Here is a 20,749-nt window from a genome sequence, read left to right as displayed (position 1 = left end):
AGTAGCTTCCAATTATTTAAGCATAGTCCCCGAATACCAATTTCTGAAAGATCTCGTAATATTGCAAACTGCCACGTTGTATCATATGCTCTTTCTATGTCGAGGGCGACAGACAGTTAAAGCTGTTTGTGTATAAAAGCGTCGTGGATATTGGCTTCCACGCGAACAAGACTGTTTGTTGTAGAATGCCCTTCTATAAAGCTGCACTGATAAGGATCAAGGAGTTTGTTTTCTTCAAGGAAATGTAAGAGCCTGCGGTTTATCACTTTTTTCATAAAGTTTGCAAAGCCAACTTGTTAAAGCAATGGGACGGTAACTTTTCACTGAGGATGCACCTTTACCTTGTTTTAGAATGGGTAATACGATGGCTTCTCTCGATGCCAGTGGAAGGAACCCAGTTGCCCAAAGAGTGTTAAAGCGGGAAAGCAGAGCCATTTGATCGTTAGAGTCAAGATGCTTGATCATCTCACACATAATACGGCCGGCTGCGGGACCATAGCTTTGACAAAAGTTTAATGATGCTCTGAATTCCGTAACACTGAAAGGACGGTTGTAAGGTTCGTTTTCACCACACTTTCTATTGAACGGCTTGCTTTCTGCAGATTGTTTTAGTTTATGGAAAGACTCCGAATAATGTTCGGAGCTGGACACATTCCCGAAATGCTGCCCCAGAGGGTTAGCCTGGTCTTCAAGGTTATTGCCTTGGACATCGACCAAAGGCTGGAGGTAAGGTTGGTGGCCTACTAATTTTTTCAATCGACTCCATACCTTTCCTTCTTGTTTGTAGGAGTTAATGCTGGAGACGTATTTTTCTCAGCTTTCCCTTTTAGCAGTACGCCATCTTCGTCTTCCTTGTGACTTTATATGTTTGATGTTATTAAGGTTCTCAGTTGTTGGAGAGTGGCGCAGCATATCCCAAGCCTTATTCTGTTTTTTTCGTGCATTCCTGCAATCCCCGTTCCACCAGGCCCTCGCCTTTTCTTCGGGGCCCCGTTCGTTTGTGGGATGCACTCCAACGCGGCGTAAGTCATAAGAGCGTAAAATAGGTAACAGCATCATTTATATTAAAATCATTAAGAGCGTTTCGAGGCATATACGTCATCGCCTTAAATTTTTCCCAGTTTGCAGATGCAATCTTCCATCGAGGGACGTGTGGGGAAGGATCATGTTTTTTGTAGATTTGACGCACATAGGAAAGTGGCCACTGCCATAAGAGTTCTAAATAACTTTCCAATCTAAGAGGGGTACTAAAGTCGGGGATGCTTTGCTTAAGTCTACGGAACTGAATGTGGTACTTGCGAGGCTGTAAAAATGTTGGTTGTTTCTTATATAGTACGCAGACACCTGAAGAAAAGAGGATTTGTTCTGTTATTGGACCTCTTGCATCGCATCGTAAGTCCCCCCAAAGAGCATTGTGTGCATTGAAATCCAGAACCAGTATGTATGGGTCTGGCAGGGCATCAATTAATCCCTCGAGTTCTGTTTGATGGAGCCGAAAGTTGGGCGGTATGTAGATAGAACAAATGTTAATTAGTTTTCCAAACAATAAGGCCCGAACCGGAACTGCCTCAAGAGGTGTTTGAAGTTTCAGAGTACGGCATGCAACGGACTTATCAGCTATTATTGCTACACCGCCGGAAGTGTTGTTGGCAACGTCACGGTACTTGTGAAACATGGTGAATAGCGTCAGAAAGCCTGACTGTGTTGGTTTTAGATGTGGTTCTTGTTCACACAGCACCTTGGGATTATATTTATCTAAGAGTTCTTTGACGTCTTCGAGGTTGGGGATGAGACCTCTAACGTTCCAATGTAATATCGACGCATGAATGTTGTTATTAATATGTGCTGTGTGTTTAGGAGAGAGAAGCTACTTTAGCCCACAGGGCTCTTTCCAGGCCCCGTGATGCGGGTTTTGTCCTTTTTGGCGCGCTCCTGGGAACTGGGCCGAGCATTCGGCGTATGGGACGCCGACGCATTTTGTGATGTATCCATCGCCTCCGTCGAGGCGTTGGATGTCCGCTCACGGTGTCCGCTCGGGGGTGTTTCGGGCTTCTCTAAGCGAGCAGAGCCCCTTAAAGCACTAGAGACTGCAGACCCTGAGGGCAGCTGGGTCTTGCTGGGTGGTGGACCAGCACTAGCTGGTCCCGCAGTTGGGGTGAGTGGCGATACCGCCTGTCCACTCTGCGTGGTCCTAACGGCCGCCGAGTACCACTGTGGCCGTGCCCCCAGCCGTGCCACTTAGGAAAATGTAGGTCCATGTGCAATAGAGACGCTTGCCCGCTTCTTTGAATGATATATTTTCTTTTACTTTAAGGGCTATGATTTCTTTTTCCTTCTTCCATGAAAGATCGGAGCGAGAATAAGCGGCGTGTTCGCCGTCACAGTTCGCACAGTGAAGTGGGTCGTTGCAGTTGTCCGCAGGGTGCTCATGGGACGCGCAGTTTGCACAGGTGGTACGGCCTCGGCAGCTCTGAGAGCCGTGGCCGAATCTTTGGCATTTGAAACATCGTCGTGGATTTGGTATCTTTGGTCTGACATTAATTTTCATATAGCCTGTTTTGATGCTTTCGGGAAGTGTGCTGGTAGAAAAAGCAAGGATCAGGTGTTTTGTGGGTATTTCCTTGTTGTCTCGGAGGATCTTGATTCGTTGCACATCCGTGACATGCTGCTACTTCCAGCCCTCTAGGCGCTCTGCCTCCGTCAGTTCTAGAATGTCCCGCTCAGAAACTACACCTATTGTGCTGTTGAGGGAACAGTGAGGGGTTATTAAAATTGGGGTTTCACCAAATGAAACAAGATTTGCCAATTGGTCGTGTTGTGTTTTGTCATGAACTTCAAGGACAAGCTCGCCACTGGCCATTTTCGTAATTCTGTATCCAGGGCCCAGTGTGTCAGTGAGGCGCTTAGCAACAGCAACTCGAGAAAGCGTTCTTACAGTCCTTTGGTTCGTTTCGGTATGGATGGCGTAAAAATGTGGGAAAATATCTTTCCTCCTGGCGAAAAAAGTTGAAGGGTTCATCGGTGCGGCCTCCTTTCAAAAGAGGTCGATCGGGTAGCTTTGGGAATTGGCTATAAGCCATAGAAATTACTGAAATTTCGGCACCTGTGCCAACCACCCACCATGGAGTCGAACACCGGGACGTGACAATATTCTTATAAATGCCACCTGCCAGCGCCATCAGTACACAGCCACTATAACCTAATGTATATACCCAAGATTGGATACATTACACACGGTTAACCCTCGCCGCCAGGAAATTCCGAAGTGAGAAGAAGGGGAAAGAAGACAGCAAAGATGAAAAGGATAGAGAGAAAGGCAAAGATTGGAGAGAAGGACAGGAAAAGGTGACTGCCCATTTGCCCCAGGTGGATCAGTCTGGAGGCGCCGTCTATGTGAAGCCGAGGCCGAAGAGGTTCGTTGCTTCCGCCGGGGGGCCTTAAAGTTCCAAACACCCAGCATTGGATCAACCCCCAGGATCCCTCTTTCCCTAGACACGGCTAAGCCGCGCACGGCTACACGCGGGAGGGTCCACCACTCGTGTGCTCGGGCACATGATGTCACACCGCACCAAACGCCTGCTGACGCAGACGCCCCTGCGGGGGTTACAAAGAGAAGTAGACGCAGTCTCTTGTCAGAGGGGCAGTTAGAGTAAAAGTTTCGTATAGGGGGGGGGGGGTACGTGGCGCTCGTGATAAGTGAAAAGACTGAAAGCGCAAGTAGAAGCAAGTACCATCATTGGGGCAGCTTCAATTGAACTAGTCTAGAGTGGGGATTTGTGTGCATGCTCTCGTAAGACATGGCTTCTGAGCAATGAACTTACTTGCACCCTCATGGCCTGTAGAACTGTGAAGTGGCTTGCTGTGAACTTCAACGGCTCACTGGAGCGTTCTAGCTTCCTCCAAAATTTAGCTACTCAGTATTGTATGCGGGTGTCTTTGGTAGGCAGAAAATTATGCAACCGCATATGCTGAGAACTTGCTAATAGCTACCATTCATCAAAAAATATCTAACTTAGCGACGCACTATTTGATTGTAGCATGCAGCTGTAATAAAACGCGCATGCAATTGGAAATTGAGGCTATATGTGATATAATTGAACAGTCTTAAAAAACAGCAGTGAAAGAGACAATACAAAAATATTCGGCAGAACGTAGCTCTCGCTGAATGTATTCCCTATTTTTTCCACATTATGGTAGCGGGGTTCCATTTTTTTACCGGCAACTGCATTTCTATTGACTGCGTCGCTGAATGCAAGGTGTAGTCCCATTTTGTTCACCGCATTTTTTTTCTGTGAGATTGGCTGCTTTTGATGCTGACTTCTTTATTTATATGTAGCTGACTTCCTTCATTTTCAATTGTCGACTTTTCATTTACCCTATTTTGTTCTGCTTATCTGTCCGACCATCACCCGTGCATCCTATATCCAGTAAGCAGGATTCGCCAAGAATCTTCACATACCTAGTGTCGCATGCCAACTTGCACAAGCCTAACACCACGAGTCGTCTATTCGGACACGTGTGCAATAACACACATGCCTAGTTTCACGCACCCAATTGTCCAAGTTATCGCTACCGATATTGTTTAATCGGTTACATGCCCAGTCGCAGGTAAACAATGGTCAAAGTTTGCGCGAAAGGGGCCAGAAACGATCACCATACCAAAATATTCGGATAGGTATGAAACAATGTTAACTGCATTAAAAATGAAACAAGTGTGACTAAATGCTGATAAGTATGGGGACATACGAAAAAAAATTTGCTACGCAGATCAATAAGCAACGTGATGACAATCTGCGTGAACTCGTAAGATCAAAGACAATTCAGGGCTCTCCAAGTTTTGAAGTGCGGTTGAAATAACTCTCCTTAAAAGCAACGCTTGGTTCATAAAATCATTGAAAAGCTCCTGGACGTGTATGGGTTTTCAATCCACAGTAACTGCGAACAAGACTCCAACGCTACGCAATGGCTGTTCCCTACATTAAGCTTCGCCCCATTGCACAATTTTCACATGGTCAAGCAGCGAGGCATACTAAGAGTGGAAAGCGGCCGCAGCTCCGGTATAGTGGGTGATATCCTCACGCACTACAGAACAGATTTACCTGAACGAATATTTCTTGCGGAGATCATTCATGTACAGGCGGGCACAAAACAATGTCAGATCTGAGAGCACATGTGAAGCTGTATTCTTGCGCCGCAGCAGGTGCCTGCTTCCTTGATGGGCACTACAGTGCGGATATGCAAGCAAGTGCACATCCTCTATCATTTGGATCCCCCCAATACATAAGATAAAATAAGATAAGATAAGGTAAGATAAAGGTAAGATAAAATACGACATAAAATATCATTTTGCCCTCTCTACTAAGATTGCTCAGGTGACAATTATCTCCCGAATATGTCACAGTTTCAATCTTTTCATATTTAGTTTTCATTGAAAGTCGTATTACCCCAGGACAAAGTAACTCTTCTTGTTTCAGAGCTCCATATGGTAAATGCCTTTTAAATAATGAGGCTCGAAACTACCCACCACTGTCTGAAGCCATCTTCCGAAAGCCCATCCTGAGCGGAGCTCGGTATTGCAGATACCTCCACAGTAATTCATCCCATGTGGAATACCTGCCGGTAAGAAGGACGAATATATACCTCCCGCTGAATAATATATAGATTTGTGCTCGGCACTGACATTTAGGCGGATCTGCGAAATCCTAACGGGTATTTACCGGAAAGCCAAAAAATGGGTGGGGAGAACAGAAGATAGTCCGTAAATCAGGGTTGTGACAACTAGAAATGAAAAAAAAAGCTCTATTCACATTTGAACCTTTGCCCTTTTGTTCCTTTCCTCTACCGCGCAACCGAATCACTGCGGAGAGCGCCGCCACAAGAGCTCTTAAACGAATGGCATAACCTGGTTGCCTATAGTGGAGACGGAAAAGCGGCAGGCATGTGCTCGTCACTCAGGAACCCTTTCTGTCTCCTGGTGCAGATTAGTAGTACTACGCCCTTGTACTCTAAACGAACGAGCAATGCTTGTTTGCTGCTCTTTTTGCACCGAAAAGCTTTGCGGTCAAGTTTGTCTACATGTGTGTCTGTCGCGAAAAAGCTCATTATTGTGCGGCGGCTTTCAGTACAATCCTGGTCCCCCTAAGTTGGAACCAGGCTGTAAGCCTATGGATGACGTGCTTTCAGCTATTGCTGCTATTTCCTCGAAGTGTCACGCGCGGCGTAAAAAAATAATGGATGCTTTTGATCAACTTATATATAACCAAGAAGCGCTTGCATCGAAAGGATCCGATTTCACAGTTTTAGTACCGGCTGTTGAAGCGTCCATTGAATTGATAGCAGGTGGGAAGTTGAGCACTGACGTACCATGCATCTTTGCTGAAGCAGTGAGCAAAGAACAGGTGGCATTGCAGTGCCGCCTTGATGATCTGCAGGACGGTTTAAGGAGCGAAAATCTAATATTTTTTTGACTCGCCAAGACTACTTCGGAAAATCGGGCACAGTTTTCTGCAGCTGCGCAAGACTGCACAGGCGCAGACCTGTGCAGCTGCAGACTTGTGCAGCTGCAGACTTGTGCAGGTGCAGCCTTGTGCAGGCGCAGAGTTGCACAGACTGTGCAGTCTAGCGCAGGCGGGCAGTTCTTTTTTCTCACCAGCTACATTTAAATGTAGAGGAGGGTTGGAGTTTGAGGCGCACTTCGATTTTGATTTCGAGGAGCCCTTCATGATCCGTGACGTAAGAGGCGCGCTTGTAAGTAACTGTGACACGCGTTAGCGCACTGTCTATTGAGCCACCTGTGCTCCTAATTCAATTGGTCTGCTCGTTTGATGGGAAACGTGTGCATTGCTGCACTATGCTGATGCTTCGTTCGACGGAAGTCCTCCACGCAGTATGATCCCTGCATTATAGAGCTTTGGTGATGCTTTAGCGTCTCCGGAAACTTCGGAACGTTTCTTGTTTGCTAGGTAACCGTAGTGGTTTCCGGTATGAACAACGCTTGAAGTGACATCTGCTAACGCAGTGTCTAACCAGACAGCGCTGCAAAACTCATGCTACAAATTGCATAATCTGCCTAACAGCTATGTACACTGTTCGCAGCAGCACATTTGTTAACATACGTATTTCATGATAATTTTCTTCGACAGCAGCACTGACGCGACAAAGAAATATAATGCATTGCAGCTAATCAAATTCTCCAAGAATGTAGCCATAAGCTTTGCTACTGCAGGTCACAGCACCGGTAACCTGACCAACCGCAAATGGTAAGACGTTTGCGCGCAAGCTTTGTTTGTGGTCAGGGCAATACGCCCAATGTGAACAGTGCTGAAACGTCTTCCGAATGGCGAGACAAGCAAACAACCTCGCACGATACCGAAATCAATTACCGTAACTCGTGACGTAATGTTGATTACAACGAGGGCCTAACCGAATGACTAGATCGATAGATGCTTCACGTTCCCATTCCCCGATTTTTCGAACTTCAAAACAAAAATAACTGTGTTATGAGCGGCCTTTTCAATTGATACTTAACAGATAATAGCTATGAGCTCGCAGCATTGTAACCTTCCTGTAATTATTTAGCGTACGTTCTGTGTCAGTGCCCCTTTAAGTAAACCTTATGAGATGTCTCCTCGCAAGCAACCTGTTTTATCAAGCAAAACACTGTTTCCTTTACTACTGGTCATGAAAAAGGCATTTAGTAGAATATCCACAGTAAATGATCACTGCTCTCAATTGGCAGTCATTATAACAGCTTTTTTACGCTTAGGTAATTAACAGGATTTTGATTTTATCCAATTCAGTTACTTTTCTGAAGCTATGCAGTCATAATGTCAAATAATTATTGTGTGTTACATCCCAAAACCACGATTTCATTATGAGGCACGCCGTAGTCGCGGACTCCGGCATGATTTTGACCACCTTGGGTTCTTTAACGTGCACCTAAATCTCAGAACACGTATGTTTTTCCATTTCGTCCCCATCGAAATCTGGTCGCCCTGGTCGGAATATGATTCCGCGAACTCGTGTTTAGAAGCGCAACACCAAAACCTCCAAGCAACTACGGTGGGTGCAGTCTTAATAAACCTCCAAAATAGTTGCGTAGGTAGGTGTCCTTCATCAATACTTCTTTTTAGGTGAGATTATTCATCTTGAAACATATTTGTAACAGCGCAAATAGACGACCACAAGAAGGAAGGCACGTACATACATGTACGTGTCTCCCTTTTTGTGGTGGTCTGTTTGTGCGGTCACCCATATATGTAGATGTCCTGCTTACACACTGAAACCAATGCGCATTTTAAAATGGTGTAATCGTGTGTTTTCATCACATACTTCTGTGTTTTCATCACATACTTCACATATGTAGGTCGACAATATATACAGAACTGACACAGACTCACTCACAAGTTATGTGTTTTACTAATAGATCAGCGCCACGGAGACTCATCAAAATTTTACTCAGGTGAGCTCAAAGGACTAAGCCGGCTTCACTCGTACTATACTCACCATAATCAATCTCGCGTACGCCAACTTCGACTCATGGAGTTACTATCAGTCGGGCTCTTTTGTATTCACGTCATAAAATATACACTCGTAATAACGGAACCGAGGAATCACACTACAATAAATCTCACTGAATCGCCCATCAACTCACTTAATTCGAAGTCACACGTTGAAAACTCACGTAAATTACCAGCTAAGCCCATACCAAGTATACGCTCGTGTTTGTGACGCAGTCGCAGTTGTGATTCCGTCGCCCTTCCAACCTTGTCATATGACTCTGGTCATGCGCTAGTCTTCACGCCATCATGGCCATAAAGACATCCTGCATTCATTGTAACAACATAATTTTGTTGCCATCGTGGTCGTTCCATCATTTTCATTCTATAATCGTCATTCCAGCTTCGTTATCCGGCTACGCCAGGCCGTCGTCCTCACACAGTTTTCATCATACAAACTTAGTGACAGCGTTATCGTTGTGCCGTTGCCGTCATACAGATGTTGTCAAACCATTGGCCACATACCATTGTCATACCATCATCGTCATTGTATCGTCGACGTGCACTGTCATAACATCGTCTTAATGTATTCATCGTCGTACCCTCTCCGTGATGTCGCCGAAGTCATTCTATTGTGGTCATTTTAAACTCCTCATGTGAATCTCGCCATTCCGTCGCCGTCACGCCATCGCCATCCCGTAGCCATCGCTACACTACTGTCCTCATTTGGTCATCATACCGCTTTCGCCGCCCCATCAACAATGTTTATCATTCCATCGTAATTATGCTGACATCATTCAATCGTGATAACGCCGCCACTGTCATGTTATCATCGTCATCAAGTCGTGTGAGAAAGTCGCTATCATGCCTCCGTTGCCATATCGTCGTTATCATGCCAATGCTGCCGGTCCAGCCTCGTGATCTGGCTCTCGTCATGCTGTTCTCGTCATGCAGGCTTCATGATGTAGTGGTCGTCCTATCATGGCGGTCATCTAATAACCTAGTACATTTGCCACCTTCGTCGGCATTGCGGCATCGTCATACAGCTGTCGTTATGCATTCTTCGTCCTATCACTTTTGTTATGCCATCAGGGTCCTTCCATATGCCTCACTTTAACTTCCACGTGCAGCTCGTGTGATTTCATCGTCGTCACACCATTATCGTCTGACACAGTCAGTCGTTGTAACATTATATTAATGCCAACGTTGTCAACCTGTTGTGCTAACATCGTGATAGCTTCAGTAACGTTATCCTTTAGTTATCATGCTATCGTCGTCATACCGCTTTCCTTAATCCATTGACGGTTTTCCTTCTTCGACATTTTATCTTAATAATGCTGTCAGCATTCACTCGTGAACGTGCCGCCGCTGACCTGCCATCGTCTCCAATGGGTACTCGTCAGGCAATCGTTATCATACATGCGTGGTCATACCGTCAAAGTCACGCCGTCGTCATTATTCATTCGCCAACATCTCATTGTATGTCCGTCACTGTCGTGATGACGTTGTCATTACATCACCATTGTCATTAATTAATCGTCATCGCACTGTCTTCGTGCCATTGTAGTCATACCGCCTTGGTTGTTCCATCGACGTTATTACTTCTTCGTAATACTATCGCCGTGAGGACATCAGCGTCATACATTCGTGGCCACGGCACCATGCTCATGGTAGACATTAGCAAGTGACGTCATAGGCAAAGTAGGACTACACACCAGGATGTCGCATATAGCCGAAGCAAATGAAGTGTGACGGCGACCGTACATATATTAAATAATGGTGGCTTCAGTAATACGGCGTGTGGCTACATTTCTCGATGGTTAATCGCATTACCATGGCATTTATCGTGAGATTAGTTCTGTTGTATTTTCAGATGAGAGTATTCTGGAATGTGCAGATTTTACTTTCATGCATTGTTATGATTACCCGCGCTAACAACAAAACGTTTCCTTCTGCATCATTAAACATGTGATATAAAACAGACTAACCACATATTCATTGATTCATAAATGTGTGTTTAGCAAAGACCATTCCTGTGGGCGCGCTCTGAAGAGGTGGGAGCAAAATGTGTCACTCGAAAGTTACGTGGGCAAAGCGCATCGTGGTTTGCTCACGGTCTGCAGGTCCCGTTGGTCATGGCACCTTTTCTACCGAATTAGAAAACTGTAGCAGTTTCCTAAATAAACGTTCCCCATATGGCTGCGAAGGTGATTTTTTTTCTCTTTTCTAGCATTACACCGACGAGAACAACATACAAAAGTGCATTCTAGTTTGTATAACAAAGGACGCAGATGGTGGGAAACTTCACAACATCCATAACGCACCAGACTACTTGGATTGTCGCAGGCCTCGTGACAAAAACAAAAAGGTAAAAGAAAAACAACAAATCTTTGGGTGGTGGGCGAAACCAGTTTGTGCATTTCAAGTTCACTAGCATTTCGAATCGAATATCTAGATGCTAAGCAATGCTGCAGCAGCCCATGGAAAATACCATATTGTGATTGTTATACCATCGCAACGGTCGAACGTGATTAGTTGTAGGTACAGGGCCCTCTACTATTAGTAATAGTACGGCGCAGCGTGGTCGTGCAGCGCGGGACGCGAACACGCTGCGCGCTGTTCGTACTAAGAGTAGACAACCCTGTACGTATCTGTGTGGACTTCAAGAGATGTAGAGGTTAGCAAAACACCATAAACAATTCGGGGATGTACATATAATGAAGGCCACATCATTGCAGATATCATGTTGGTTTTCGGAAGTGGTTTATTTTCACCGTAGTGTGAGTGCTCTGAAGTTTCCTATGTGGGTAAGACGCAGGTGTTCTTTTTTAAACGATACCTTCAATAGCGGGGCAGGCATGTCAAATCCAAATCTATTTTGCATTTCAATAGCGTTGTATACTCTCAAAGTATGTCATCACAAGCAATTTCTCTAAGATCAACGGTGCGGCATGTAAATATGGTGAACGAGCATTACCCATTGGATTGTTTTCGACGAACGACGAGAATCTTGCTGCTAATATCCCAACTTTAAGGGGGTTTGTATTTATACGCCTCATTTTTTTTCATGCTCTCACTTGAAACAACCTAATAGCTTCCGAATGCGGAGAAAGGGGCAGTCACTAAACTGAGCATTGCTGTACCGAAAGTTTAACGGTTATCAGTATCTTATCACGAGCCATTAAACAGCTACACGTACGCGCAACAACTTCCCGGTTCAGATCTTCAATACAGCAAAGATATTGCTACAGAACAATACACTTAAAACGGACAAATTATGTCTACTGTATATAAATCTCCATGAACGAAATGACAAGGACACTTCACTTGCCAGCGTGATCCTGAAAATGGAAAATTCTCATTCAAACTATTCTCTCACATCGCGTATTCATAACATAAATTACTGCATTTTCATGAAATGCAATGAAACAACATGTCAGGCGCATTATCAGCCAAATACAAAACTGCGCGAGGATATAGCATGTGGGACTTAATATTTACAGAGTATTTATACACCTATCATTTATCATGGCTAGCTGCTAGTTACGGTCATTCTTATTCAAGAAATATTAGGAGCCTGGCGCTCCGGTACAAGGGTGCAGCTATTTATCTATCCACAAAACGACGCCATTGGCTTGTTGCCCCTTTCAGCCGCTGGCCCAAAAGCTCCTGCTCAAGGAATTATAAAATACTGCGGCGAAGCCCTGTAGACGGCAATGCGTTAGCATTGAATCAGTATAGCAACACACCTTGTTGCCTCTATCCAAAACGAGCTATCGGGCCTGTACTTCTGTAGGACTCCTATATGGCGCTTTTGTAATAGCACTGAGCGCCATCTAGCGCAACCATCGCGAAGCCTGTGCGTGTCCTCTGAAACGCATGACACACCGATGCCTTCGAATGCCAAGGAAAAATCTACGGCAACCGGGCTCCACTCTCACGCTTCTTTCCGCACACGCTGCACCATCAAGTGGTACTACCGAGAAGTATGCGCGTGACGTCGGAGACGAGAAGGTTGGTGCACCGGTGCCTGCGGACGCTGAGAATTGCGCCCTCCCTTGCCGCATAATCAGTTGCACAAGCAAAGTGACTCAAGTTACTACTAGTGGCCCGTACCCAGTGTGGTCGTGGACCAGCTGGTTAAGGTGCTGCCGTGAAATGTGTTAATTGAAAAGCGGCGCATGTAAAGGGTATTTGGAACGCAACCAGTTTTTGCTTGAGGTAGCTTTCCCTAAGGATACCTTGCGTAGTGGGGTCGATTCCGCTGAGGATCGAGGAAACTGAAGGGACCTTTTATGTCATCGTAGAGCAGCACATTCCCTGTGGCGCATACCTAGTTATTCAAGTTGGCATCGAAAAGGGTCATCGGAGAGTATTGCACGCAGCTAGCGGCACATACCCAGTACTCCAAGCCGGCATCAGGCTTCCTTCGAACAGCGGTGCTACCCATTCCCGCATCTACGGTCACCCATGACGGCATGAAAGAGGATCGTTGCAGAACGCCACGTATTTACCCTTAGCCACATACTCAGTGACGCAAGCTGATCCGATGGTTCGGTTCGAACCATCTTACCTCAGCACAGCGTCCGATGCGCTGCCCCTTTGACCACTGGCTAGGCAGTGACCAAGGTAGGCGAAAAAACAGAGATACAACAGAAAGGCAGGCAGACAGACAGACATGACACAGAAATTGCGTGAAATACCTAAACAATGCTAACGCATTGATGATTTAGCCAGAACCCATTATACATTGACGGTCCACGGTAGTGCGTGAGCATTGAATCAATATAGCGAGACAATGTATTGTCACTGCCAAAACGAGTTATGTTTGAGGCGTTACCTGTAGGGGGATTTCATTTTCGCGCTTTCCTAAGAACACTGGGCACCATATAGCGCCACCACCACCGCGAACCATGCATGTGGCCTCCGCACTGCATGGCGCGCTGGTGCATTCGAACAATGATATACGCGCCATGAGGCAACCGCGCACCTCTATCCCGCTTCCTTCTGAACACGCTGCGTCATCTAGTCACATGGCTGCTAAGCCTGCCGAATCGCCTGTGAGGCTTGAAGCGTCAGCCACCAGTGCCTGCGAGCGCTGAGAATCCTTCACTCGCTTGCCGCATACTCAGTGGCACCTACTCGATCATACAATTTCTCAAGATATTTGAAGAGCTGCACATAACCAGTGAAGTTGTGTCGCAGCCTGCTGATGCGTCAGGTTGCTGCCCCTGAGGAAGCTTTTGTGACGTGGGTTCAATGGTGCTCATCATCGTATAAATTACAGGGGTCTATTTCTTCATTGGGGAGCGGCACATTGGAGTGGCACATACTCAGTAAGCCGAGTTGGCTTCAAAGGATGTTCATTGAAGACCAGCACAGACCCAGTGGTGCATACGCAGTGCTCTAAGTCTACGTGAAGGAGTTTCTCTTAGCCAGTCCTGCATCTACAGCCTTCAATGGTGGCATGAAAAATGTTCGTTGAAGGAGAGCACGTATTTACAGTTCCATAAATTCAGTGACTCAATTTGGTCCAATGGTTGGATTCGAGCTCTGTTACCTCAGCAGGGCAGCCCGACGCGCTATCCATTCGACCAAAGAATACGCAGTCATGCAAGTACGCGGCAAAACAGTTAGGTACAAATACACATAGAAGGTGCCGGAGGGTGTGTGAAGTGCCCTTAAATGATAACAGAATATATCAATTCCTAAATTTCACGTGACAGATTCAGGACATACTTATGAGACACGTAATAATGGGGACTGCAAACGAGGTGTAAAAGCATGAAGTTTTTTTTTGTTCTGCACGTAAGTTTAGTACACTAGGCGTTGTTTCATTGAGCCCCAGCACAATGTGTACTATTTATGGCCGTTGGGCTGGGAGCGAACATGCAACCTCTAGCACCGGTATAGTTAATGTGCTATCAGTGCGAACTGCTCTGGTTATATACCTTGATATGATTCAAGAACTCCTTGTGTTCTTGGTATTTTCATTAAATTTTATTTCGTCTCTACCAAAATAGTTATCGAATAACTGCTCGGCATGTAATAAAACCAAATTAATGGGGCATAAATTAAGGCAACTGTTAAAGCGTGCATGTAATTGCCTGTGCAAATGCGATGCTTGGAACTTCTTACCACAGTGATTATTTTTTACAGGTCTGCATTTCCAAGATTTGCATGGATATTCCACGTAAACCTCCACCATTACACAACTGGTTAATGAATCGCGCAACCGCTAATTTCCAGGTATCGGATGCCCTGAATAAGTAACACAGGGAAAAAAATTTGCGCCTTCAAATCACATATCACCACAGGACTATACAAATTTTGTTCGTGCGATTCCTGGTACGATTCCTGATACAATTTCTTGCAATGCGTTCGGGCTTTTACCGTGCAATAAAGATGCACAACACAGCAAAACAATTTTATCTGTTTGCAGTAATTGTTACTTGGGGCTTTGCCAACACGCTGGAAATAAAGTATGCGAAGTATCTGCATAACCGTTGCTTCCGCTATAGGCTAATGATGTGGTAATGTTATTTCGTTGACTATTATAATTCGGAAGTGACAGCAGTGGCGCCTATTATTTATTATTGTATTCATGTGACATCCACGTGATACAATCATGTGATACATAGTTGTATCACATGTGACTCATCCACCTTCTAAATAAGTGTTTTTGCGTGTATTATTTGCATGCAGGAAAATTTCAGTACTCTGGCCTATAGGCTACTTACTGTCAGAAATATGGTTAATGTTAAAAGTTGACAGTCACTTTAGCATACGGTTAACTGGATGATGGCGGAAGCCTGCGCACTCACGAGTCATTCGTTAAGTAAGTTCACATTCTCATCGAATGCATTGTTGCTTTCTATTGCTTATTTTCTCCCATCAAAGCTCGTGGGTTCGAGTGCCTTAGTTATTTTTACCTTAGTTATCCGTGCCTTAATTACCTTCCACCTAATAAACAACAAAGCTCGTGCATTTGACTCCGACCAGAGATCCTAATTCGATTGTCTTAACTCTAATCTAATTCCGCATATCTTGATTACATTCGCCTTATTTAACGCCAAATGTGGGTTAGAGCGCGTTAGCTAATTCTGTCTTAATTACTGTGCCTTGACTAACATTGCCTTACTTAGCACCAAAGATCGTGAGCTCTATTCCCACCAGAGGTCGTAGGTTCGAGTGCCTTAATTGACTTGTAGTGACGCGGCTAAGCCTCCGGAGCCGGTGAAGAAAAAGAGGGCCCAAGTGCATGTAGCGCGAGAATAGAGCACTTTAGCGGGCTCCACCTGCACGACCGTGCTAGCTGGCGCTTATGAGGGCAGCCATGGCTTGCCTGGCTCGGAAGCTACCTTCCGAGCCTGAGAGGCCGACCTGAGCTGCCATGGGCTCGGGCACTCCCCAGATTCCGCGGCACCATGCTCGGCCGACCTGGATAAACAGTGGCTACGGCGGCTACCTCTTCGCGCTCCCTCCTACAAGTTGTATAGGAATTAACTATGCCGTTGTTAATGGCGAAGGTCAGTAATGTGGAAAGTTGGGCTAGTTGGTGATTGATCATCATACCTTGCTGGTGAAGCAGCGGACTGACACGGACACAGAGAAGAGACACAAGACACCAGACACATAGTTGCGAGTGCAGCGACTGTCGTCTTGTGTGTCTTCTCTGTGTCCGTGTGATTGCGCTGCTTCACCAGCAAAGCAAAGGTCGTTGGTTTGGTACCATTTTGGTACCATTTAATTTTGGTGCCACAACGCCAGACGGTCAATTTTTTCCAGCCGTTAGAAATCTAAGTATTTCTCCTGAATAACACTGCTGCGTGGGGAATACTTATAGTATAGGCGTAGATGCGGGTGTGTCGAAAACGCAGACGGGAGAACTGACGCCAGGCACTTTCTATCCCAAGCAAACCATGTGTAGCCCCTTTATAAAAAGACAAGTATATACAGGGATTTCTGCCCCCAAGGCCAGCCATAGACTGGTGGCATGCTTATTATTCAATGACGACCTTTACATCACCACTCTTAAAGAAAATTGAACAGAGGGGAGGACATAAAACGATGATAAATTTCAGTGCCCCCGGGAAACTACCCGTCGGCCACTACGCGTCAGAACAACCTGTTCACTTTCTGTGGAGGACGGTAGTCATTTCATTTATTTATTTTACCCTCAAGGTACATAGTACATAGTCGTCGGCCACCTCTTGACTCTGATATACTCACATACTTTAAAAGCAGCACTATATTCTGGCAAATATGCTGCTGGGGATGAGCTGCGTGCGATATTACCTCTGGAGGCGCATAACGGAGTTGGGGTACCTTATTCTCTCAAAGAGACCACATGAAAAATAGCAGATTCTCCTTTGTCATATGAGTGGATACCTTTACAGGTGACTTCCACTAGCGCAAAGACTTTGGAGCTGCCTGTCTGTCATGGGTATTATTTAGCACGTGTACATTGCGAAATAAAAATAGTGTATCAATTTTGAGGAAATGCAGACTTACTACATGAATACAAACGAAATTTATTTCCTTGTGAAAACCTCCATGAATGCGCGATTGGCTTCTGGAAGTATTCGTGGGTGTCCGGAATGGTGAAATACGAAATGGTTGTCTTCTGTCAAGCACACTGCACGTTTTCATGGCAATTTCCATCGCAACACTAGCCCAGGCGATCTCTATCGAGGAACTGCGATAAGCGTGTAACATGGTTGAAAGACAGGAGAAAACTGTCGTACGAATGAATAAAAATAATATGGGTACCGAATGCGTGTAGACGACTAAAGACACAGCAATTATGTTCATATGCTTGATTTATTTATTCCATCGTTTTATTTTACCAATATCTACGACCTACACAACAATTCCTTCATGTTCAGTGCAGCATCGTGGAAAAATGAGGTTGTCATGGCGCAAATGATGGAAGGCAGCTATTTCTCGAAGCATGACTTTTTGTATAAACGAATAAGTCTACATACTCAGAAATTGCGTAGTCATTGTTTGTTGTCTTTAGTAGCACGAATGTCAACTCTTACAAATCGGATTTTAAAAAAAAGTCGTAATTAGTCGAATTATTCAGACTCTGCGCAAGATCAAATATACGTGATTCGCAAGACTTCAAAGATTAGCGAGAAAGTGTCACAATGCAAAGTTCAAATATCCAAAATATATTTAGCCTGTGCTAGCTAGGTTGGTATATTCCAAATCAAAATTTAACGCCTAAATTCGGAAGCATTCAATATCACCAGAATTTTTCTAATTAACCTGCTGTGGGCAAGGCCAGTTTTTATATTGGTCACATTGATTGTAACAAAACGTACACAGGACAATATACAATGTTTCAGTTCCATTTGAATGACGTGCAATACTTGAATAGTAAAGAAGCACCTCAAATTTACATTCATTCAGCTGAGCATTTAGAGAAATATGCGTAGGTCAAGAGAAAGTTTCCAAATGTCTCTTGTCCTCCACAGAGCAAAGAAATTCTACATGAGCGTAACCTTTTTTTTCTTTTTTTCTTTTACGGTGGCAAAACATATCTTAACTTCTATTGGGTAGTGCAAGACTCAAGAATGTGAACGAGAAAAGATGGTGGCAGCGAAAGTTATACCACTGTAGCCGTGAGTTCTGGCTGATCGCGTACCTTTGCTCATTTATTACCTCCGTTGGCGACCTGTATTTGTTAGGTGCAATTGTGAAGCGTGGATATTCATACAACTTCATGATAAGCGCATTTACAAAGCCACAGGCCGTCCAAATAGGCAGTTATAGCGATGCCTGATGCGTTATACGCTACTTTTACACTTTATCACCAGAAGTCTTGTCAGCATACGCGTCCTTTATCAACAACTACTGCAGCAAGCGGGTGTTTGCCGCCTCTTCCTGCAATTGCACAACATTGAAGCGGCTAGGCATCCCATTTATACTGAAGTTCGCCATTGCTGCTTGCTCTTCCTTGCTATACCAATAAGTAAAGGAAAAATTATCACTTAGTCTCATACCACGCTGGCAATTAGGTGTCAGCGATACTTTTTAGTTCTCAATCTCAGCGCCTCATTCTGATGCTGCTATGTGGAAGGAGCCACAAAGTCGTGCAGGTGCTGCTGATTTCCACCGGCCAGACAACTTCCGACGATTCGCACTGGTACGCAGTGGTAAAAAAGAAATAAGATCTAAAATTTAAGGTGAAGAATGGTGTGCGAGATAATGTCCGTAGAAAGGAAGCCCACTGTACAAGAATATCAAGCACCAAACAATAACCAAAAGCAGAAAAGGCTTTACGATTATTTTTTTATTATTCCCAAACTCAGGTCAGAGTGTGTGGGAAGGCATGGTAACTGAATAACGTATCTCTACATGAACACAATCACCGCATATTATTTGTAAATATTTGATAAACCATTTCTTTTATTCTGCTAAAATATGTCAATATGCTTCCAGGGCTACAAAGCAAAAAAAAAACCTTACAGTCGTTTAACAAACGCTAAAGAGGATGAACGCGGAAGACTGCGCGCTCACGAGACATTCATTAAGTAACTTGACAGTCTCGTTCGAATGCATTGTTACTTGCTATTGCTAGTTTTCTCCAGCCAAAAGCCGTGGGTAGGAGTGCGTTAGATAAATATATTTTAATTATATGTCCTGAATTTTCTTCGCCTTAATTATACCAAGAATCATGGGTAGGACAGCCACCAACAGTTACGGACTTGATCATGAAGGGTGCCGCCATCAATTCTGGCGCTATTCAATTTTGTCTCAGAAAATGCCGAGGGTTCGACTACCACCAAAGGTCGTGGGTTCGAGTGCCTTAATTACCTTTGCCTTAATTAACAGTACAGTTCATGGGCTCGACTCCCTCCAATGGTGGTGGCTGGCGCGATCAATTTTCGTGACATTAAATATCATTGTAACAACACCAGGCGGTCACTTTTTCCATAACGATGTACAAAGGTTTTTCTCGATCCATAAGGCACTTAAGACTTTCGCCTTAATAAACTGCGTGAAGCGTAATATATTGCGGTAGGCCAAACCTAAACGAACCGAAAATGGAAACTGTTAGGAGACGAATGTTAGAATGGCTTTTAAATGAAAGGAAGACCTTCAGTAAAGCTAAGGTGCTATTTTGTGTATTGCGACTGCTGTAGAAGTTTTCGCGCTAGTAGCTGCTGAGAGACTCGATATCGCCTATAGGGTAAACAAAGTACATTGGAACGATTTATGTGGGCTGCAAGAGGCCTACTAGTAGTCAGGAGCCCCTGTTCACGGTGTAGGTAATCAAATAGTTCAAGCGAGTAGTTTTCAGTAGGAGTTGTGTATGAAATCTCCTGGTTGTTTCACCTCGCCGGATAGAATGTGATCGGATCTGAGCTTTCAAAAATTTCTATTACCCTAACGACCGTCTATAGTGGCAGGTACACATTATGAACTGAATATTATTGTTAGAAATGGCACTGTACACATAGATCATCAGTATTGCGCCTAGCCAATCAAGCAAAAAACTGCAAACGTGGTAACGTCGTTTTAATAGCAGCTACATGTTACTTGTTGATCATGAACATGCGTCGTTAAGCCACGTCCATCACAGTGTAAATCGCGGATACGTGCGCAGAAGAGCTGGCGTCGAAGAACACTAGCTAGTGCAACTTCCTGTGCGAGTTCTCCATCGGCAAGACAACCAGATACCGCTATTTACTGAAGTTGCAATAATTTAGGAGACGCCCATGCGATGCTTCACGAAAGTTGTCAATACGTCTCATCGCAGCGTAATCCTCATGTCGACAGTTCTTGGAATATTATATTTATGATGAGAGCTTATGGGCCAAAGAGGCCCAGTGGGTCGATTATTCTCGAAGCTATTTTTGAGATAAACAATTTAGGGTACAGCTTGTTTTGCATGAAGTCCAGGAGACTCCCTAAACAAAACATTCAATTGTCTTATGCCTATCTCCAAGCGACTCCAATTATTTTTACAAGTCTCGGAAGTAGGGCTACCATTTGGTCTTTGTAGACTCTGACATTCCAGAGGACAGATCAGGTCGCCGGAATTCGTAGTCCACTTGCGTGGGATTATTCCCGCTGGCTTCGAAATTTCTTTGGCTTTGAGACCTAGTTTTTCCGCCTCTTCTCCCGTTACCACTTGTAACCAGCTCATATGTGTAAAATCACTAGGCCAATGGGTTCGCTGTTTGTTCATTTGTATTAGGGGCTCACTTCACATACTAAAATTACTATGAGCAGGAATG

The 20,749-nt window shown here is 44.7% G+C and overlaps 1 protein-coding gene across 1 annotated transcript in view; it reads left to right on the top strand.

The window, feature by feature from the left end:
• Positions 1–14,925, top strand: part of LOC142564321 (uncharacterized) — a 66,399-nt gene extending 51,474 nt beyond the window's left edge. The window contains exons 9-11 of the mRNA XM_075675276.1: positions 5,475–5,619; positions 10,729–10,866; positions 14,658–14,925. Coding sequence (XP_075531391.1) covers positions 5,475–5,619; positions 10,729–10,866; positions 14,658–14,771 — 397 coding nt within the window. The 3' untranslated portion in view covers positions 14,772–14,925. The remainder of the gene's footprint in view (positions 1–5,474; positions 5,620–10,728; positions 10,867–14,657) is intronic.
• The last annotated feature ends 5,824 nt before the right edge of the window (positions 14,926–20,749 follow it).

This window comes from Dermacentor variabilis, chromosome 11, assembly GCF_050947875.1.
Source record: "Dermacentor variabilis isolate Ectoservices chromosome 11, ASM5094787v1, whole genome shotgun sequence".
NCBI classification, from domain to species: domain Eukaryota; kingdom Metazoa; phylum Arthropoda; class Arachnida; order Ixodida; family Ixodidae; genus Dermacentor; species Dermacentor variabilis.
Note: the sequence above shows the minus strand (reverse complement) of the source record. Positions and strands in the feature narration are given on the sequence as shown.